Source organism: Perca flavescens, chromosome 6 (genome assembly GCF_004354835.1).
Source record: "Perca flavescens isolate YP-PL-M2 chromosome 6, PFLA_1.0, whole genome shotgun sequence".
Taxonomy (NCBI): Eukaryota; Metazoa; Chordata; class Actinopteri; order Perciformes; family Percidae; genus Perca; species Perca flavescens.
Window position 1 is genome coordinate 36,320,199 of NC_041336.1, and position 23,583 is coordinate 36,343,781.

General features: G+C 42.7%; 1 protein-coding gene across 1 annotated transcript; it reads left to right on the top strand.

The window, feature by feature from the left end:
- Nucleotides 1-4,830: 4,830 nt before the first annotated feature.
- LOC114557225 (14-3-3 protein zeta) lies at nt 4,831-23,364 on the top strand. The gene is made up of 6 exons (XM_028580602.1): nt 4,831-4,936; nt 8,494-8,805; nt 18,715-18,838; nt 20,676-20,839; nt 21,090-21,185; nt 22,216-23,364. The coding sequence occupies exons 2-6, from the start codon at nt 8,503-8,505 to the stop codon at nt 22,270-22,272; spliced, it is 744 nt and encodes a 247-aa protein (XP_028436403.1). The 5' UTR covers nt 4,831-4,936; nt 8,494-8,502; the 3' UTR covers nt 22,273-23,364.
- Nucleotides 23,365-23,583: the final 219 nt, after the last annotated feature.

Here is a 23,583-nt window from a genome sequence, read left to right on the forward strand (position 1 = left end):
GGGACCACTAAGGTCTATATAAAAGAGACTTCAAATACAGTATTAGGGGACCACTAAGGTCTATATAAAAGAGACTTCAGATACAGTATTAGGGGACCACTAAGGTCTATATAAAAGAGACTTCAGATACAGTATTAGGGGACCACTGAGGTCTATATAAAAGCATCCAAAGAGCACCATGTCATGGGACCTTTAAAGGACTCTGACAACATGAGGAAACAGATTATCTGGGGGATGATGGGACAACAACAACAACAACAACAACAAAAATTCAGGTATAAAGTCTCAGAAGTAAGTAGCTACATATACAAACATATTACAGGATTGGAGAATAGCCATGATGTTTAATCTTTATGCTACTTGAGTGGCCGATGTGAAGCATTTATGGCACAGAGCCATCTCATGTCAAGTCCGTTCAATTTCTGTGGTTCAATATCACAAGAGTTGACGGATATCATGCTGTCCTCTTTTTTTAAGTAGTGATATAGCTAAAAAACTAAAACTGAAATGATTCACAATCATTTTATTTGTATTTAGTTTTTTAACCAGAAAATATAGTTTCAGTTTAGTTTTTTCTTGAAGGTTTTAGTTTTTATTTAGTTTTTTTTTAATTCATAATGCGATGTAAAATAAAGGCATTTTAGTTTTTGTCACAAACCCTACATTGTGCCTTCAATTGTTTTTGAAGGAGACTTGCATTTGAGACCTTGGCTGGATCTCACTTGCCTTAAATTGCATCCCCGACTCCTCCACTTGCTAGTCCGTCCCGCTGAGGAAGCACGGGAGAGACGCGAGGAAATCATGGAAGGAGAGAGGAAACACGTCCTTTCCTCTGAAGCGTTGCGTGAATTGGTCAGCTGCTTGGGCGGGGTTAGCGACGGCTTTCAGCTGCACGGCTTCCTGGGAGGCTTCCTCTGGTGTATCCTCGCTCATAGCTCCTCAATGATCCCTCCTCAATGCTCACTCTCCGCACCTCGGGGCAGAAATAAGGAGGGCCAGAACAACTTCCGGTTCAACCCAGGAGCGAGGAGATATCAAATAAGGGAAGTGAGATTCAGCCCAGATTCTACCCATGCAATGATGAGGCCTTCACAAGATGGAATGAGGGAAAAGATTTTCTGGTCTGATGAGACAAACAAATTTAAATAAAATGCTATGTCTGGCGAACACCAGGAAATGCTCATCACCTAGCTAATAGCATCCCTGTGATGAAGCATGGTGGTGGCAGCATCATGTCGTTGGGGTGTTTTGCAGCCACAGGGACAGGGAGACTGGTAAGAGTTGAGGACGGATGGATGCGCACGCGGCCTCAGACCGGGGAACCGGTTCACCTTTCAGCACGACAATGACTGACTGTCCCTGAGTGGCCCAGCCAAAGCCATGACTCAAACCCATAGAACAGGGGGATCTAAATCAATTTCACTAAGGGCCACAGTAGAAAATGAGAATCACATCAAGGGACAGACATGTACAGTTTATTGACATGCGTTAATTTAATCGAAAAAGTAAAATATTTTTGACTGTATTATTGCATGTCTCATAGTCTTCTCACGACTCGCATACAGTTTGGTCGACAGAAAAACTGACCTACAACCTGTTTCACAGCCAGAATATGAAAACTCTCTGGATCTCAAAGCCGGCAAATCTGCCATATTCTGCTTTGAATGTCGCTTAATTGCAGTTTGAAAAACAATTTTTCAGTTTTTGGTTTGGCGCACAACTAGGTGAGGAGCCTTGAGTTTGACACATGTTCCATAGAACATCTGGGGAGAGACCAGAAGATGGGAGTTTACATATACACGTCCCATCCAATCTGACAGAGTTTGAGAGGATCTGCCAGAAAGAATGGGATTAACTTCCCAAATCCAGATGTGCAAAGCTTGTAGAGACGTAAGAAGACTCAAAGCTGTAATTGCTGCCAAAAGGGCTTCTACAAACCACTGAAATAATGGTCTGAATATTTATATAAATGAGAAATTTCAGTTCATTTTTTATTAAATTTGCAAGAATTTCTAAATATGTCACGTGTTTGTGTGTGTGTGTGTGTGTGTGTGTGTGTGTGTTCTCTCAAGGGGTTTATCCTTAAAAGAATACCCCAGTGATTAGAACTGCACTTTCATAAAGTTGGGGCACTCACAATAGATTCACAAAAGAATAATGGTCAAAATTAAAGTCACAGAGGTCGACACATCCTTTAGTACCTATGGGTAAAGCTACAAAACCACTAAATCCTACTATTCATCTCAAAAGCATCTTCCATTAGAGCTTCCATACCTGGATAACGCTTGCGTTTGTAACACAGGTGTTCCGTTAAGCCAAGCAGCAACGGGCAACCTCCGGTGCTGAAAAAATTAAGCCAATGCGAGAGTGCAAAAAAACTTCAGTTCATCGAGTGGCCACTTAAGGCTGACTCCAAAAAGGAGTCAATCCTCATTAGTCTATATCGACGACGTTTCATTTCCGGGATTGTTCAGGTGCCACCGGAAATTCTGCTGGATGTCCCTTATTTAGGCCGGATGTCCGTCCCCATTCGCTTTCTTTGTGTTGGCATTCTCAACTCCGGTGGATTTGTGAGGACTATGGTTAACTGCTCCTCAGATCTCTGCAGGGTAAATCCAGACAGCTAGTTAGACTATCTCTCCAATCTGAGTTTTCTGTTGCACGACTAAAACTACTTTTGAACGCACATGTTCCACCAAAACAAGTTCCTTCTTGAGGCTATTTTGCAGAGGCACCGTGGCTCCGTCTGACTATTGTGATTGGTTTAAAGAAATGCCAATAAACCAGAACATGTTGTTCTGACATCCTGGAATGCTGTGTGGACTAGACAGACCCTCCTCTGCAGCGCTGTGGAGGAAGGTCTGGCAATGTGAGACTAATCCCCATAGACCCCCCCCCCATGTTTAATGCCCAACTTTACAGCAGAAATAAACATGTCTACAGCCTAGTGGGGGGGGCTTAAATGTATGCATAATAATAAGGGCGTTGGGGGGCCTGGGTAGCTCCCCTGTAGGGCGTGCGTGGCCCATGTACAGAGGCTCAGTCCTCACGGCAGCGGATGCAGGTTCAATGCCAACCTGCGGCCCTTTGCTGCATGTCATTCCCCCTCTCTCTCCCCTTTCGTGTCTAAACTTTCCTATAAAATAAAGGCCTGAAATGCCCCAAAAAATCGTACAAAAAAATAATTTAAAAAAATAATAAGGGCGGTCCGCTTTCAGTGACAGGTGGGTGCCGTCACAGGAGGCAAGCACAGACTGTAGGCTTCATTCGGCTCGCCTCAGCTCCGTCCACACTCCACCTCTTTGCCCATTATTGGATTAGCCAATGTCAGGCATTGCCAAGATGGCCATTTATATAGTCCATGCTCCCAGCCCAAGCTGAGATCACCTGGATGACATCCATAGAGGGTCTCTTTAAATTTTAAAAGAAATAACAAACAGTCACACAGAAACCTTACTGATTGATGTAAATGTCTAAGAGACATTAATGGAGAATTATGAGGAGAATAAGTGGAGCTGCTTGGGATTTTGCAACTTCAGCAGCGTGAATTCCCACAGATATAGAGGCTTGAATCTTCACAGTCATCAAAGGTCTCTGTGACAGCAAGATTCAGCTCATTATGCTGTTCCTCTTGGAAACACTGCAGATTGTAATGACGTATGAAGAGACTGATACATTGATGTCCATTTGTTTGTTGATTTGATCCAGAACAGACATTATTGTTTGTGTGTGTGTGTGTGTGTGTGTGTGTGTGTGTGTGTGTGTGTGTGTGTGTGTGTGTGTGTGTGTGTGTGTGTGTGTGTGTGTGTGTGTGTGTGTATGGACTGAATGAGAACTCACCACTCACGTCACTCTGCTCTTATCTTTTCAATTTATTTGAAATTCCTCTTGTTTAGTACTACAACCCTCCTGGACCACACCTTGACAACAAGTGAGAAAATGCACTTTTTTTTTGGTTGAACTGGTGCCTGTGCATTCTACAGCCGACACTATCTGATCTGCCTTTAAATAGGTTACAATCTTGAAATCTTGGCCCAAGGGGAAAACATGTGACAAGGCAAAAATAGCTTCACTCTCTCCCCTTGGAAACCAACCAGAATGCAGAAATAGTAGTTTCTATTAGGCAAGATATACTGTGGTGCTTTGTCCTGTGTTCTAGTTTGTGATGCCCTCAGCATCTCCAGCAATTCCAGACACAATTTCACCAGTGTTGGAAATGACAATATCTCATTTTGTTAGAGAAATATCACTCTGGTAAGACTCTTGGTGGTCTCTAGATAAAATGTGATCCTTTCGCCAATCAGCTCCACGCAGCCATGATCTGATGTCACAGCGCCTATATCATGGGCGGGATTCAAGGTTTAAGAATTCCTTTCAGCGTTAGTCACTACACAGTAGGCCTATAGTACGTGCTGTCTCAGTCTCAGTCTCTGCCTCTGTTATAATACAAAACTGTGTTCTGTTAGGACAGTGTTGGAACCTGTATGTGACCTTGACTTCTATATCAGATACTGTGATGTTTCAAGTTGAGGTTTTATTATAATTTGGTATCTCTGCTTGCTCAGATGCAACACCATGAACCATGGAAATGAATTGGAAGTGCTTTGAATGCATTTGGGGTTGCAACAATTGACTACATTAAGGAGTGTGACAAATGTCATATTTGTAATATTTAATGTTATATTTACTCAACAAAAAACAAAAAACATAAAAATGTGATAAACACTAGGGAAGTAATGGTTATGGGTGGGGAAACTACACCTCCCACAATGTCTCGTGTTCGGTTGCCTGGGTAACGTTTGACGTCAGTCCCCTGCTCCGTGCCTTGGACTGGTGTGATTGGAGGGAAACCCCGTGGACTGCATTCAGACAGACGGGCTGGGAGAATCAGCTGTAGTTTGGAACGCCGAAATCACTGCTATCTGCTAGTACTCAGGTATGAAGGACTTAAAGGTTTTAAAACTCCACTTTTACGTTTGCATAATGTATCGTTAGGTCTTCTAGTTCCTCGTAAAATATAGTGATAATGGAAGCGCCTGCCTCCAATTGACAGCGGGCTGCGTGTAGCGGCGACAATCATCCGAGGAAAGAACAATGGCTAGCTAGGCTACAGTTTGGGATATGTCTAATAGCTGGTTTTAGAATGGAACCTCAGGCGTGGAATGCGGGTCAGGTCGAAGGTTTAATCTCTGATATTCTGTTGCATTGGCTACAAATGGTAAACCTCTGAATTAGTTATTTATCAGGTTATGCTAATTGGGTCAGTGTGCCTGTAGCTCACTGACGAGGATGCATTGTCTTTGAGGAATACTGTCGCATATAACGTTAATGTTAAATGTCCATTATTCTTTGGGTATTTCAATCTCAGTTTTAGCGGATGTAACGTTAACATTTGATGACCGTGACACGATAATGTGTCTCAGTTTATCAGTTGTATTTGCTGGCGTTTGGTGTAGGTTAATGCATTAACGGTATCAAATCTATCAATACATTTTTGTCTCGTATCAATACGAGACAAAATGGGATTCATATCAAATCTGCCACCAGACGGTTAACGTTAGCTAAACCCAGATGCACACATTTTTAAAAGCTTGGCGTCACGCGAACCAACCAAGCGAATACTTTTTCGGTTCGAGGTGAACCGAAGCGTTTGACATTGTTTGTGCACGTTATGCGATGATCAGAGTCGTTGCAAAATTGTGTATAACCTCCAGTCCATTTCTAAGAGCTGTCTGTCTTTGGAGGCTTTTTTTCAGGAAATAGTCGGCACCATACTGGAAACTGGTCACGAGGGCCTATCGGTAGCGGTTGCTTTTTACTCGTTGAACAGTGTTTCTTGTCTAAATTTAACTAAACTTAAATTAAATGGAAGCGCGTATTTCTTGGCCAAACATACTGACCTTAATCACAGAAATCCGATTTAATTTCGCACTTTAGTGTGCGTGTTCTCGCTTGTTGGGCGAGCCACAGGTACAGGAATGGGTGTGGTGTGTGTGTGTGTGTGTGTGTGTATACGGGAGAAAGAGGGGGGCCCATCTGCGTTTGCCCTGGAGGCTAGCCAACAATACAAGATAGTTAATCTCGCATGTACCTGTATACCATGACATGTATTCTTTTGGCGAGTAGCCTCTTAAAAACCACACGTGACTTAAGCTGTAACTACGAAATAACTTTTTTGTAACACATTTTATTTCTCGATTGAAATGCATACACACCCCGGTTTACCCATGGGTCATGTTGCATCATGTCCATGGGTACATCGCCAGCCTGGCAGGGTTGAAACTGTTCAGTGGTGGTTGTAATGCTGCAATACTAATACACATTTAGTACTTTTCAACACGTGTATTAACTGCATCGTAGTTACACACAGCATGTCTTTGACAGATTCAAGTAGTTTATTTTTTTTATTTTATTTTTAAAGAACTCAAATGCATATTCCAGGGTAGTGTAAAAAAAAAAATCAATCTTTTTGAAGAGGATTTGTCATAAGGCTGACAATTTGGAAGGTGCCCCTTTTTTCTGTTTTTTTTTGATTTTTGTAGAATTCCCTTTCTTTTCTGTATGTCAGGTCAAATTTAGAAAACGGCACCCTGCATGCACTCTGGAATGGAAAAAAAAAAAAAGTGATTGATTCTGTGGAACCCCGCTGGCTATTTTGGATGGGTCAAACGGATGTATGTTATTGATCTAGTGATGAGAATTCCTGTGTGTTTGTCAAGTTTACACATTGACCGCATTTACATCTGCTGGTACCTTACTCTTCACCTCTTAAAGGAACACGCCGACCCTTTGGGAGTTTAGCTTATTCACCGTAACCCCCAGAGTAAGACAAGTTGATACATACCCTTCTCATCTCCGTGCGTGCTGTAACGCTGTCTGACGGTTCCAGCATTAGCTTAGCCCAGCACAGATCCTGCAGGTAACTGGTTCCAACTAGCCTACTGCTCCCAATTGTGACAAAAGTGACAAAATAACGCCAACATGTTCCTATTTACATGTTGTGATTTGTAGAGTCACAGTGTGTACAAAAAACAACGTAACATGAGACACAGCCGTCTTCTAACAGTAAACAAACCGGGAACTATATTCTCAGACAGGCTTGCTGCGAGCATATCACTCCGCCCAAGTACTATATTCTTCCGCCTGAGAATATAGTTCCCGTTTTGTTTACAGTTAGAAGACGGCTGTGTCTCATGTTACGTTGTTTTGTTCATGGCGTTATTTTGTCACTTATTCGGAGCAGTAGGATTGCTGGAACCATTCACCTGCATGTTCTGTGCTGGCCGGATGCCGCTGGAGCCGTCAGACAGCCTTACAGCACGCACAGAGATGAGAAGGGTATGTATCGACTTGTCTTACTCTGGGGGTTATGGAGAATAAGCTAAGTTCCCAATAAGTCAGCGTGTTCCTTTAACAAACTATAGTACTCAGTGGTGCTTTGTAATTGGCAGGGCTAATAGTTCTATAGAACAGTGGTTAATCGTAGTATTGCCACTTTTCTCAAATCACTGTGATCACAGGCCTTGCAGGCATATTTGTATTTTAATACACACTGCGTTTTTTACCAAGCGGCAAGTTCCACACCTAAAAAGTGAAACTGATGGTGAAGTTCCTTAAACCTGCATTCTATCTAATTTCCAGCAGACCACTGGCTTCAAAAAGTCATTTTCTATAAAAGTCTATAGGGGATGCTTTAGGGCGTGGCTACATGCCGACCTGTCAATCAGGGCAGATGCCTAGCAATGCTTGACACTTACATTAAAATAGCTGGGAACTTGTTTTGGGTGTTGTCTGTGTTTCTGTCTTTCATTTTGACACTTAGCCCTGTCATTCTTCCCAACTCCACCCTATTGTCCAAATATGGTCACTTCTGGCTCCAAAATGCCAAGATGGTGACGGCCAAAATGCCAACCGCTGGCTTCAAAACTGCAGTCCACCAACCAATGGGTAGTTGATGCTACTTGGATTATTTATACAGTCTATGGTTTTTACTTACTGCATCCTGTTATTTAGCTAACAGATGTCCCTTTTCCACCAAAATGAGTGCCTAGGCAATATGACATTTTTCAAAACTTTTTCATTTTCTAATTTCTTTAACTAAAACGTTAAGTCAATGTACTTGTGCTTTTGTGCTCTCTTGTTTAGTTGATATCCATTAATATTCTCCCCTGTACAATTACTCTTTCACTCTCATAGCCTTAAACTGCCGTGGAGTGCATCAGTGCTTCCCTGTAAAAATACTCTGAAGTAGGGCAGCAAGCCTCAAAAACAGTAGTTGCATCATATGCCACATCACCAGTTTTAACCAACACAGATTATTTCTTTTGCTGATAGTTTAGGCTTATTATTAGCCTCATTAATTGCTCTATACATTCTATTTTTTTTCTTCTATTTAGCAATGGGAACTTCTGGTATATAAGCCCACTAAAAAATGTGTTCTCATTAATTGACTGCCAGCTGTCCTCTTTTCTTCTCTGCTTTTTCTTTGTCCAGTGAGCAGTCATGAGCGAGGCACCCCAGAAGGAACTGGTGCAAAAGGCCAAGCTGGCCGAGCAGGCTGAGCGCTATGATGACATGGCCGCTGCAATGAAGGCTGTGACGGAGGAGAGCGAGCAGCTGTCGAACGAGGAGCGTAACCTGCTGTCGGTAGCCTACAAAAATGTGGTGGGTGCCCGGCGCTCCTCGTGGCGCGTGGTGTCCAGCATTGAGCAGAAGGCAGACGGCAGCGAAAGGAAGCAGGCCATGGCCAAAGAGTACCGGGAGAAGATTGAGAAAGAGCTGAAAGAGATCTGCCAGGACGTGCTGGTGAGATTGATAACATTTTATTCGACAACATTGCTGACTTTGTCTGTCTGTTAAAGCTTTTTGTCATTTAGGCATAGGTATCTGAAAGTGGCTCATTTCTCACCATAGGTTTAACACTAGTTGTCCATGGCTCTATATACTGAATGGTAAAAGGTCAGGGTTCCCCCCATTGTATTGTATCCCACCAGGCCTAAGTTGCCACCCACCAGGCCTAAGCCACTGGGAATTATTTTGTAGTGTATTTTTAAGATTTTTTTTTTTTTAAACTATAGTTACAGTGGGGCGGGTAGGTTGGAAACATAGACATATGTAGTCAAATTTTCAAATCTTTAGCACTAACTTAATGCAGGGCCCTATGGAATCTGTCTTTTATAGCTTTTAAATTCTCAGTTTCACGGTTCCATCAATGATTCTGTTATCACAAACTGTTGGGCTCTCCATTAATGCTGCCATCAGTTTGACTGGCCCTCATTGGAAAAACACTTTCCACCGTACTAAACAACTTTTCTGGGGGAAACCCTGATGGTGGATAAATGAAGTATCGGATGAACATTTTAATCTTAAGAACAAACTGGTCTTATGCTACGTTTACACGTGGCTGTCTATTTTCATAAACGGACATTTCAACCTCTTGGTTTTCAGAAAAGTGTTGGTTTATATTTACCCGTGTATATATGCCGTCAATGCAGTCAACAGCCCACCAGACCTGTAGGTGGCGGTGTAACGAGAAGCTCAAGCCCACATTAGCCAATCAGAATCCCGACAATAGCAGCAGCAGCAACAACAACAACAACCAATCACGTCCTCTTTCTCTCGCTCGGCTGCCTAAACCTCCGTTTGTCTCAGTTTACTGAGGAAAATATCTGCGTCTTCCCTTCGTGTAAACGGGGCTTAAATCTTCATTCATCAGCAAGTGTGATTACTAGAGCATGTCATAGTTGTTTAGGGAATATTGTTGATGTACAGGGATAAAGAAGTAACTGATGAGATAAAAAAGCAATGCCCCTTGACTAAATGTATAGAAAATGTAGGCTGCCCCATGCAAATTACTTCAGTCAGTCACCTTTTGACATTTAGATTATGTGAAGAAATGCTGGAAGACTGAGGAGTGAGTCTTACTCCAGTCATACCTCCTTTCAACAGCTCATATTGTTGCATGTGTCATTTCTGTTAACAAGACGCAACGGACCTTGAAAGGAAGTGCCACGCCTTGAGTGTTTTCATATGATATTCTATCCCTGGCTGTCTTACAGCAATTCTGCTTAAATTGTCTGCCTTTTAATTATCTCATCAGTGATGATCTACAGCATTTTTCCTCACGCATGAAAGAAAATTTATTAGGTGGAGTGAGACTAAATGCAAATAGAGGATTTTATGTTTTAAAAACATCTTATACTTGGCTCATATCGATTTGGTTCATCATTCGTCTGAGTTAGCCAGATTTTTCAACAGTATGTTAAGTGGTTTGTTAATCCTGTCGGACTGATTTATCGTAATGCTTCCATTGGTCCTCTCTCATTACACCTGCAGCAGTTTTTTTATTTATTTTTTATTTTTTTTAAGTAACCCCAACTTGCTTGTGATCAGCAGTGCAAGCTGCAGTCAAATTTATAAATGGATAACCCCGCGGTGAGAAAGTAAGAAAACATTGAACGCATTAGCTCACACAGTGCAGGGAATTCTGTGTAAACACACTCAGTGGCCACATTGCGAGGTACATCTGAACAGTCTAGTGCAACGCAGTACAACATTCCTGCCGTACCGTCTATCTTTACAAAGCTCATAATGTTCCGGTTGTCTGATGATTGGCCATGACCAGTGAGCGGCCAAACAGTCTCACACATCCAAATTTTTGCCCTTCACATTTACAAATGTGCTGCATGATGGTTTACATCGCGAACAGCTACTAGGGCTGTTGGAACAAATACCGAAAGATGAATATAATTAGAATAGTAAAAAAAAAATCAATAGTATTCCATCCATCTTCGTCCGCTTATCCGGTGTCGCGGGGGGAGCAGCTCCAGCAGGGGACCCCAAACTTCCCTTTCCCGAGCAACATTAACCAGCTCCGACTGGGGATCCCGGCGTTCCCAGGCCAGGTTGGAGATATAATCCCTCCACCTAGTCCTGGGTCTTCCCGAGGCCTCCTCCCAGCTGGACGTGCCTGGAACACCTCCCTAGGGAGGCGCCCAGGGGCATCCTTACCAGATGCCCGAACCACCTCAACTGGCTCCTTTCGACGCAAAGAGCAGCGGCTCTCTCCGAGCTCCTCACGGATGACTGAGCTTCTCACCCTATCTCTAAGGGAGACGCCAGCCACCCTCCTGAGGAAACCCATTTCAGCCGCTTGTACCCTGGATCTCGTTCTTTCGGTCATGACCCAGCCTTCATGACCATAGGTGAGGGTAGGAACGAAAACTGACCGGTAGATCGAGAGCTTTGCCTTCTGGCTAAGCTCTCTTTTCGTCTACAACGTGCAATAGATTGAATGTAATACCGCACCCGCTGCGCCCGATTCTCCCACCAATCTCCCCGCTCCATTGTCCCCTCACTCGCGAACAAAACCCCAAGGTACTTGAACTCCTTCACTTGGGGTAAGGACTCATTACCTACCTGGAGAAGGCATTCCATCGGTTTCCTGCTGAGAACCATGGCCTCAGATTTAGAGGTGCTGATCCTCATCCCAACCGCTTCACACTCGGTTGCAAACCGATCCAGTGAGTGCTGAAGGTCGCAGGCCGATGATGCCATCAGGACCACATCATCTGCAAAGAGCAGCGATGAGATCCCCAGCCCACCAAACTGCAACCCCTCCCCATCCCGACTACGCCTCGATATCCTGTCCATAAATATTACAAACAGGATTGGTGACAAAGCGCAGCCCTGGCGGAGGCCAACCCTCACCTGAAACGAGTCCGACTTACTGCTGAGAACCCGGACACAGCTCTCACTTTGGTCATACAGAGATTGGATGGCCCTGAGTAGAGACCCCCTCACCCCATACTCCCGCAGCACCTCCCACAGTATCTCCCGGGGGACCCGGTCATACGCCTTCTCCAAATCCACAAAACACATGTAGACCGGTTGGGCATACTCCCAGGCTCCCTCCAGGATCCTTGCAAGAGTGAAGAGCTGGTCCGTTGTTCCACGACCAGGACGGAATCCGCATTGTTCCTCCTCAACCCGAGGTTCGACTATCGGCCGAACCCTCCTTTCCAGCACCTTGGAGTAGACTTTACCAGGGAGGCTGAGAAGTGTGATACCCCTATAATTGGCACACACCCTCTGGTCCCCCTTTTTTAAAAAGGGGAACAACCACCCCAGTCTGCCACTCCTTTGGCACCGTCCCAGACTTCCACGCAATGTTGAAGAGGCGTGTCAACCAGGACAGCCCCTCCACACCCAGAGCCTTGAGCATTTCTGGACGGATCTCATCAATCCCCGGGGCTTTGCCACTGTGTAGTTGTTTGACTACATCAGTGACTTCCGCCTGGGAAATCGACGACAATCCCCCATTATCCTCCAGCTCTGCCTCTAAGATAGAGGGCGTATTAGTCGGATTCAGGAGTTCCTCAAAGTGCTCCTTCCACCGCCATATTACCTCCTCAGTTGAGGTCAACAGTGTCCCATCCTTACTGTACACAGCTTGGATGGTTCCCCGCTTCCCCCTCCTGAGGTGGCGAACAGTTTTCCAGAAGCACTTTGGTGCCGACCGAAAGTCCTTCTCCATGTCTTCTCCAAACTTCTCCCACACCCGCTGCTTTGCCTCTTTCACGGCAGAGGCTGCAGCCCTTCGGGCCCTTCGGTACCCTGTAACTGCCTCCGGAGTCCTCCGGGATAACATATCCCGGAAAGACTCCTTCTTCAGTCGGACGGCTTCCCTGACCACCAGTGTCCACCACGGTGTTCGTGGGTTACCGCCCCTTGAGGCACCTAAGACCACAGCTCCTTGCCGCAGCTTCAGCAATGGAAACTTTGAACATTGTCCACTCGGGTTCAATGCCCCCAGCCTCCACAGGGATGCACGAAAAGCTCCGCCGGAGGTGTGAGTTGAAAGTCTGTTGGACAGGGGCCTCCTCCAGATAGTATTCGAATGCTGAAATTACTATTTGAATGGGTGTTTTTTTTTTTTTTTTTTTTTTTTTTTTTTTTATATATATAAATATGTTGGCTAACGTTGGCTAACGTTGGCTAATCTCCCTCTTCTCGCCTCGGCCTACCCGCATGTGTCACTCATGTCACGTCTTATGACAAACGCAAGGCATTGTGAGGTCTAAGCTAACGTTACGTACCGAGTAACCTTGTAGTAACGTTGCTTATAAATTGCTTATAAATCACTAAAATAGTAGTGACAGCACCGTTGGTTTAGTTATCAATGCCGTTAGCATCGTGGCTAACACTATTGTTACTTAGTCTATGACAAATCTGAAATTATGTGATGCAGAATAGTCGCAAAAATTGTATCTGCATCATCGTTGTCTAATTTGTTTAATATGTAAATAGTTATTCTTTCTAAATTATCAGTTGATGTAATGTAGTCATTGTTTTCCAGAAAATAGTTCATAAAGCTTCATTTGACTAGTTTATTACTGAACCCAGCCATCACGCGCCGCGCCGTCACATCCTGCGCCACCCACCACCACAAGTAAATTGTCAACCTGTGGGAAACACAAGTCATGTATGAGGAAATCGTCCATGTGTTATAATGTATGAGCTGACATTCCCCTTTAATTTGATACGAATAAAATAACTTCAAAATCCAAACGGCGGCTGGCTTGTCTTGTCTGTGGGCTGTCTGTGTCCTCTTTTTGCGCCGTGATGTTTACGGTTATAAATTGAAATAACTAAATTAAGTAAAAAATGGCATGTGGAAAGTGTCAATTGTGAGTCTAGAGGTGGGCGATATATCGTTCAGACGATAATATCCAAATTGTTGTCTGGACGATATGCAAAATTGGGATATCGAATATTTCATAATTTGTACAATCCGACACCCCAAACATGAAAAGAGCTGAAGGAAGTTAAAGAGAAAACAAATAACGCACACTATAACCTTTTAAACAATTATATGTAGCGATTTTAATACTGTAGGGGTTTGTTTGACTGTATTTTTTTTGTACAAAATCACGATCGTCCCGCACGGGAGTAAGCTGCTACTAGTTCTTACCTGTGTGTTATGACGTTCACTCATGTCAACAAAGATGGCGGCGCGCGATTGTGTAGCGGCTCTCCTGTCGGTGTATATTTATACAAGTACTAATCAATACAGGACCACGATACAACACACTGAACTAATCAATACAGGACCACGATACGACACACTGAACTAATCAATACAGGACCACGATACAACACAGCCGTTACGAGAGCCTTCCAGGCGGCTCATAACATCCCGGAGGATATAGCCTGACCGAGCCCTCCAGGTTGTTGTCGGTGCTAGCACGCCGAGCTAGCTATCTACCGGCAGAATGAGAAAATAACTCCGGCACGACCAGAGGCGGAGGACTGCATTTTTGTGCACCGTGAATGGAGTACCAACTGAAGGATCGTTGCCCAGCACGGCTCACCTGACCTGGAGCCCTATTGGTAATATACTGACCATTTTATTTACTATGAAAACAGCACACTGCCGTCTACATAGCCCCCGATGCTAACATTAGCCCAAGTTTGGCTCACTGCTAACAAACTGCAGCGCGATCACCTGGATACGGGATACAGGGGACTTTAACAAGGCGTCCTTAAAGTCTGTTCCCCTCCAGCTTTCTCCCAGCATGTAGATTGTGTTACTAGAGGGAAGAACACACTAGACCATGTTACTCTAACATCAAAAAAGCACACAGAACTGCACCTCTCGCTCACCTGGGCCAGTCAGATCACATCCAACTCCTGATCCCAGCATAAATCCCGGTCAAAAGGACTATACATCCAAGTAGAAGGACTATCAGAACCTAGTCTGACCCGGCCCTGTCCCAGCTCCAGGACTGCTTCCAATAAGGACATGGTTGTTTGCAATATGTTACAGAACAGAGCCCTTTGTTTATTGTTATGATTTCATCTTGCTTGTACATTTTCCCAAGAGAACCACCGAAATAGCCTCTAAACAGGGCTTCTTTAAACTTCTAGAAGGATTTCAAAAATATCATCTGAATATCGATATCGAGATATTGAAAAAAAAAAAAATCGATATTCATTTTTGTCAATATCTCCCACCCTTATGTGAGTCTCATGCTCAGCCCTGCACAACATATTTTCTGTATCAAGTTACCTGTGCATGTAAAGCTCAGAATTGCGTGCATGGCTCACATTTTACGTGCATAGGCGCGTGGTATTTCAACCCCTACATCTGTAGGACCTTCGCCGCTCTGTTCTTCTCTCAGCCTGTGCATTATCTGCCTGGTGACTAACCATATCCTAATCCTTTAATGATAGCCGCTGAGCCACCAGCGTTCTGGCTCGCTGACCTCCACTTCAGTCGAACAGCCTTATGGGGACAGAAATAGAGGAGGATGAGAGTAAATAGGGCAGAGGAGGAAGGGTGTAGGACTGGGATAACGCTGGGGTATACTTGAAGCGAACAAGTTCGTACAAGGCGTCGTCCGGCCACCTCTACAGACGTGGTTATTTCTGTTCTGGGTGGCTATACTCAAAGGCAGAATGAAAAGTCGGCTGCCAGAGAGAGAGGGACTTACAGGATGAATCAAATGGGGACAACTGCCATTCCTTTGACATAGTCGCTCTTAAGTAATTCATTGATGCACTTGGTTGTGCATAGAAAAGGGATGTAAGTAGTTGCGTGAAGACAAAAAAGGCCCTTGCCCACTTTCTCACCTTAGCAAATGGAAAATTGCTGCATAAAGTGGCTCTTGTTGGTTGATTTTCCCAGGGTTGTCACTTTAGTTTGAGAATGATAGAAGCCTGGTTAGAACAAGGATTGTAAAAAAAATATCCATTTAAGAAGCATACGTGTCAATTGCAATCCTAATATTATCAACGTCCAGAGATATATGTGCTATGAGTTTAGCAAAGTAGGTGAATAGACTTGATATGCACTGTAATGCTTCATTTAAAGGTATGTAAGTAAGGTTACACACACACACCTGATGCTCATTTTGAATGACATAAGAATGTGCTGCAGAAACGATATGACAAGTTCTATTCAAGTGGAAAAAAATCTACACAGACCTGTGCATTTCTTTTGAGCCGAGAGGTTTTTACATCTTGGCTTGCTTGTTGCCCTTTCTGGGAATCTCTCTGTTCTTTAAATGCAACAAGAACACACATGAGATAATAGGGCTGGGCAGTTTATCAACCTTTTTAAATTATATTGATATATTTTCAATCCAGATATGGGATGAGACAATTCCAGTTATCGATATAGTTTGATGTTGCGTTGCATAACCCATTTCTTCCATAAAGCAGTGCCAGTGCATCGCTCTCTCCCACTCTGTATAACCCCGCCCCCACCCTCCCACTGCGTCTGATCGGCTCACTCACTGACAACAGGGTCCAATAGTAAGGATTGCCCGATGCCCCGGAGCCAGTAAAAAGTTATCGTTGAACCAGTCAATCGGCCAGTTGCCCGATTGGGCCTGTGCTTGAAAAAGTGAGAGCAAGTTGTGTGTGTTTGCCCTACTCTCCGAGCCATCCCTCTGCTTGGTCGTGTGACAGACACAGGCTTGATTACGTCATAGATGAAATGAGCTCAATCCTTAAACAACATACGAGTTAATACGAAATAATATTCATTGCATCTTGGAGAAAAACAAGTGTGAGAATAATGACTCGTTAAGCGTATTGTAGCTCTTTGGGGACTAGCTCAGTGTGTAGCCTACTGTGTGCGAGAGAGAGCCAGTAAGATACAGTGCATGCGTTCAGAGCAGACAGCTGTTGGCTGTCGGAGCAGAGAAGGAATTAACAGTAAAGCTGTCAAGTTGTAAATGTATAGTGTAGGTTTCACTGTTAAATAGGAGAAGAAAACCTGTAATTGTACTGTTATTCTTATAACAACTGAAGAAGCATTCTCAGAGATGGGCCAGCTTTTATTTAATAAAGGCTATTTATTTTAGATAACTCTTCATTTTCAATCTTTATTGCATTTTGTGTTCAGTCCGTTCATATATATATATATATATATATATATATATATATATATATATATATATATATATATATATATATATATATATATATATATATATATATATATATATATAATATGCGCGCATGCATGCGCCCAGCTCTAGAAGGGTATAATCGAATGAGATTATATAGTTTAATTTACTTTCAAACATTCCTGCCATGGTTGTAGTTTGATTTAGCTATGCCCTTGCCGGTGGCCCAGTTCCACATTCAGATCCCAGAGGGCCTCCCTAATGCCTCATATCACTAAGAGCATTCTGCAAATGCAGGCACTTACATCAGCCTGGTTTGTTCCATTATACTGGGGATAATGTACAAATGCACTGTGTAATAAACAGGATTTTACAGAATTAGCGAAAACCCATGTCTCTGAATCCACGTGGAATAGCCTACTGGTCTGTGTTTGAGCTATTAATATCATATAGCGGAGTCGTGTGGTGTTAGCCTACATTGCATTCTTTTTCAGACTGAATTTTTCAACTTGTGACCTAAATTATCATTTTTGCCTTCTACCCAGGGACCCAGGCTCATTTTTTTTATATATAACTATTCCTATGTAGAGAGAGAGCATTAGTCGGGCCAGAAACTTTATTCTCAACCCATAGTTTAGAAATCGTGAGGTTTTGTAAATTTACGGGCAGGTCTGAGCTGGGTTTCTTAACATATCACTAATGCCATGGGGAATTCTGCTTTCTTATAACTCTATAAGGCACACTTGTGGTCATGGCTGTTGGGAAGAAACAACATTCAATTCCACTGCCATGAAGAGATCGGCACTTAGAATGAAGTACTAATTCATGTTTCTGCAAAAGGCAGTGTTAAACCCTTTTTGGCTACCAGGGTGTCCGAGTCCAGGATATAGACTCCAAAGTAGGGCTGGGTTTAAAAAAAAAAAACGATTTTCCGATTTAAATTGACTTTCATTTCAATGATCCATCGATTCATAAAACCTTTTGAATCAATCTTTGTCTGTATCATATAAAACTAGGTTGCCTACTGTTTTCATGACCCAAATAGATGGAAAGCTCGTGCATCCTAGACTACATTTTAAAAGCAGTTTAAAAACGATTCTCTTCAAATATGGCTAACCTCTTGGTGGGTGTGTATGGGAATGTGTGTCTTGTCTTGTGTCGCAGTGTTCGTTGTCTGGAAACATTTTGGCTTCAGAAAAGAGGATTTAGAATGTGATTATCGTTATTGAGGTATAATGTACAATTAATCAGGATTTTGTTTTGCGGTCCTATCGTGCAGCCCTAATTTCCTCCACAATAAGGGCCGCTGTTCCCTGCCTGCTAGCATTCAGGTTGGCAACAGGGGGAGGCTGTCAGGTGGCGCATGCTTGTGTTGGAAAGAGCCAAGCTAGGCTCTGTGAGTGACCTACTTCCTTAGCAAAAGCTCATCAGGAGTTCAGTGGCCTTCCTCTCTTTCTCCACCCCCACCAGCTTTCATCCATACACCGCTCCCCTTTTTTATTATTTTTATTTTAGAAAAAGCTTTATTGGATTTGAACAATTCCACTGTCCCACCATCTTCACTCCCGACTCTTCTGTCCAGCCCCTATGCTTTCCTGTTATCAGTCAAATGAGCCTTGTAGTAATCTGTGTACAAATTTCATTCATCACTGAATTGTGTACACATTTTATACCTGTAGTACCCAATAGGTTTTCCAGCCCCAACTGTAAAGCAAGCAATGTACATCACTGGAACATTGGATTTGAATACCTTTTGAAAGTCTGTAACATTCTTTGTCTGTTTTGATTTCTCCCACAGGGTCTCTTGGACGATTATCTCATTGCCAAAGCCACTGCGGCAGAGAGCAAAGTCTTCTATTTGAAAATGAAAGGAGATTACTACCGCTACTTGGCTGAGGTGGCTACAGGAGAAGAGAGGACATGTAAGCGCTATGCTAAGTCTCTTTTATACCATCCGTGTGTGTGGGGGTGGTAGTGGTTTTATGCGTGTGTATGTTATACTGTCAGGAAAGATGGATGGTAGGAACTGATATCGACAAGTCCTAGCCCAAATAAGATGCATCAGATAAGATTCTAATAAACACTTCAGTATTGGGTTATGCTTTAACATTGTCTCCTCTGTGCTGATGATGGTGTCCTCGTATGCTCCTTTGGCAGTCAGAAAGGAGAAATAAATGTACTTGAATGCTAACGCATTCTGTTATTGTTGACTATTAATAGTCAAGAACTAGTCGTTATGCAATTGATCCCTGTAGCAAGTTAAAAAGTGATCTTCAACCAGAGATCTTCCATCCATCCATCTTCGTCCGCTTATCCGGTGTCGGGTCGCGGGGGGAGCAGCTCCAGCAGGGGACCCCAAACTTCCCTTTCCCGAGCAACATTTTTGTAAATTTAACCTTAACTAAAACAAAGAAATGTTGGGCTTTTATGGGCCTCAGTTGATCTTAGGTCTCTGGTCTACAGTAGAAATGTTCTCTTCTGGGTTGTTTGAGTTTAGTAAAATGTGTTATTACCCACCCAGCCAAATCTGAATGACAAAAAAAAACTAAGTATATAAAATTATATTTCAAAATTGAATTGAGAAAAGAAGCAGTGCTCTGAGGCACTGGGGTTCAGAGGTGTATAAAGTACTAGAGACCCATACTTGAGTAAAAGTACAAGTGCTCTATCAAAAAAGTGACTTAAGTAAAAGTACTAAAGTATTCAAAATTGTTTGTACCTAAGTATTGCAAGTAGTTTATTTTAAGATTTACTAAAGTACTAAAAGTACAAGTATTGTTATGTAGTTATTAAAGAAAGCAGTCAAATTTTGAATATATTGTTGGAGTTCAACTTTTTACTTGTTATTAAGGCAGTCACAAGCTGTACATTGCTGGATATGAAGGACAAAAAAAAAAACAACCAGACTGACAGAAAGACATAGGGAGAGGGAGTGCGATGGACTGAAGCGTATGCCACTCACAGAGTGACGGCTGACTCGTTATGAATGGGTCCAGTACGGGTCGAATGCGCTTTGGCGGGTCAGCGGCATTACACACGTCTTGTGTAGGTTATGAAATGTCTATCATCACTGCGCTTCATTTTTATGAACTATGATATTCTGGCCATGGGTCACATCTCTCGCCCAGGTCCAGCAGGCTCCGTCTTACACGCTATTACTCAACGAGCTGAAGTTAGTTGCATTTAATAACTTCTAATGTGTTTTTCGCCGTGGCGGCTGCAATAACTGAGTTACTATCGGAAACACTGGTACTAATACAGGTTTCCCTCTCAGACTTAACAATATACAGCTGTGTTAATAACAATTAAAACTGTAGACAAATGTAGCTGTGTGTGAGTGAAGGGGTGCGCGGAGGAGCGCTCCAAACACAGGCACAGCTTTACAGAAGGAATGTAACGCAACATTAAACCATCGATATAAACGACATCGCTTCATTCGTGGAGAGGCAGCGGGTGCAAGGACATTAGGCGCACCAGTGCGACCTAGGAAAAATCTTAGTCGCACCCTTACAAATTTTGGTCGCACTCTAGAGCCCTGCTCCAGTAGAGTACAGATAAAGCCTTTTAGTCCAGTTAGTGAAGTAGTTCTACTTTGTTACTATACAGCTCTGCTAGGGTTGTGACCACTGAAGGCACTGAGCCAAAGAACTCATAACTAATAATCCTGCAACTGAGTGTATTGTATAGTATCGTCTTTTTCTACACTGTTCTGTCTGTTATAATGTTCCACAGCTCTCATGCCCCTCCCCCCCCTCTCAGCCATCATTACAGACTCAAAGGAAGCCTACCAAAAGGCCTTTGATATCAGCAAAGACGAAATGCAGTCCACACACCCAATCCGTCTTGGTCTTGCTCTCAATTTCTCCGTTTTCTTCTATGAGATCCTCAACTCTCCTGATGAGGCCTGCCAGCTGGCTAAAGCCGTGAGTTCATAGCACCACGTAGCTCTCTTTTCATACTGATAAGGATGTTAAACTGCTCAATGTAATGCAAATGTATTAACATGTCGCGTTGATATTTTGTGAGGACTGATTGCACAGCTGTTACATACACAGTGACGCAGCAATTAAACACAAACTGACCTGAAACATACACATTCTGTAGACTCGTAACAGCTTGTTCAAGACCACCATGGTTTTCCCAGCAGTTACAGATGTGTTTTGAATCCTTTAGGCGTTTGATGAAGCCATTGCAGAGCTCGATGCTCTGAGTGAAGATTCATACAAAGACAGTACACTAATCATGCAGCTACTGAGAGACAACTTGACAGTAAGTTTCCATTTCTTTCATCAACAGTTGTGCACACACACACAAAAAAATGTACCACAAAATGCTCACATTTTAGGAGCGGAAACCAGAGATTTTGCCATTTTTGCATTATTATTTTGCATTATTTCAAGATTAATTATCAAAATGGTTACAGATTATTTTTCTGGTGATTGACGAAGCGATACATCGACATATGGTTGCAGCTCTAATCAAAACATTCATAGAAGCTGTGTTTTCTTAGTGTTCTATAAATGTTGGAATTGCCAGTGTGTAAGTAGCAATAGAAGACCAGTTTCATCCACCCCAGTGGCCAGTTTTCTCACTTCCGCCTAGTAAAATCTAGCCACGTAGATAGTTTGAATTTCAGTTGCTTAGTGAATTGACTTCAGTTTGTGAAGCTCAAAGCATTTAAAATAACATTAAATTTAACAGCGAGATTTATTTCTAGAAATAAAGTCCTAACAACTACGCTTAGAGTAAAGGCCTTTGCACACCAAGTCTGTAATTTTTGTCCCAAATTGCCGCACGTTTAAACGACTGATTGCAAAACAGCTAGGAACTGGGGATGGTACTGATCGCAAAACAAGGGATGTATGGAAGATAAGACTGGTTATGCTCTAGACAGCTCAATGATAGCTTCTTGCTAATGCCAATCATTCATTAGCCCTGTGTGGGACTCGCGCTATCCATCGCACCCCACTTAAATAATTTGAAATAAAATGCGACCACAAAATCATCCTCGCTGCTCGACGGCTTCATTTAGTCTCGTATTGTGACTTGTTGCCCAAACGAACCGCACCACGGGGGTAAATGCTCCAGGGTCGGGTTCAACCCAACTAAACAAGGCAGGTGTGTAAACGCCCTAGATTTGGACTGGAGTGTAGACTATGCAAGACCCCTAACTGTCCATTCAAATGACAATTAAGGTATTTTAAGATGAGGTGTTAATGGATGTTGCCCTGTTTTCATTTCCCTCTTTGACCCTCTTGTTCTCCCTCTCGCTGCTTCTCTCTCTCCTGTCTTTCCTCAGCTGTGGACCTCTGATAACCAGGCTGAGGGAGAGGATACGGAGGAGACCAGAGAATGAGCCAGACCCCCATAGTCATTGCTGTCTACCTGCCACCATTCTGCTTCATTTTCCATCATGATCATCAACACTGAGACCACCTCATTATTATTATTATTATTATTATTATTATTACCATCATCATTGTCGTCCAATTCCCTCCATCTTTTTTCTATTTAGTTCTCTCAACACTCATCTCATTCCTTTCGGTTTACTATTCCTTCTTTTGAAGTAACTGGGGAAAGGGGATGGGGAGGGAGGGTAAGTTTTAAATTGCGTGGAAGGGTAAAGTGTGCTTGGGATTGGTTGTTTGTCTGCTGACCTTTTTTATTTTTTTTTTTTTTTTTGCATTTGGGAGCCTTAGGGCTGTTGCATTATTGAGGTGGTGGGTGAGAGGGCAAGTTCTCAACTCATGAAACATGCAGCAGGTTGAGTTTTTTGTCAAAAAACAGTTAAACTGTTTGTGTGTGTATCCTATTCATGTTAAGGGTCCTGTTTTTGAGTAACACCATCTTTTGATGATACATCTGTGGTTTCACAAAATGAGGACTTGGCTCCTCGTACCTTAGGAGACAGCAGTTGGCGTGTACTTGGCAGGAGGAATGACAGCAGAGGTAAAGACCGTGGAGGGGTAATGGAGACAGAAGGCAAGGTTTTGTTGGAACACAAAGGTTACATTCCATTTACTGTCAGTTGCTCAACTTTCTACTCTATTTTTTTTTTTTTTTTTGGGTGACCTGCTTTTGTATTTCTATGTATCAATTACGAGGTATAGAAAACTTTGAAGAACAAAATAGCACACAAGCTTGTTTTTATGAGCACAGCAGTAACAAAAATAAAATCCCACGTGCTTATATAGTTACTGCTTTTTCAAATTAAGATTTTTATTTGATTTGTCTTCTATTCTCTTTTTTTTTTTTTTTTTTCTTTCAATACTTGCCTAAACTGCATGTTGGTAAGAAGTAGTTTGTGGAGATATAAGGATGGTTGTTGTCGGGCGGGCTAGCGTTCATGTCTTTGGATTTTTCATACAGAACACCCAAGCATAACTGTTATTTGGGGGGAAATGTGTAATTTCATGTAAGTGGAATAAAAACTAATAATTTAAAAGTTTCAACTGTCCTTTTTGACCTATGTATTCTCCAAAGTAATCTATTTAGGTTACTTTTCAACTCAGGACAGATTCTCAAAAAAAATGTTTGTCACATGAAATCGTTAAAGGTACAATTCCAATGAAAGGTAATCCCATCTGCTCCTTAAACGTGTGCAGTATTTATCATTAACCACAATGTGGCTGCTGCCAGATTGGCACAGAGTTAAATGGCACAAAAA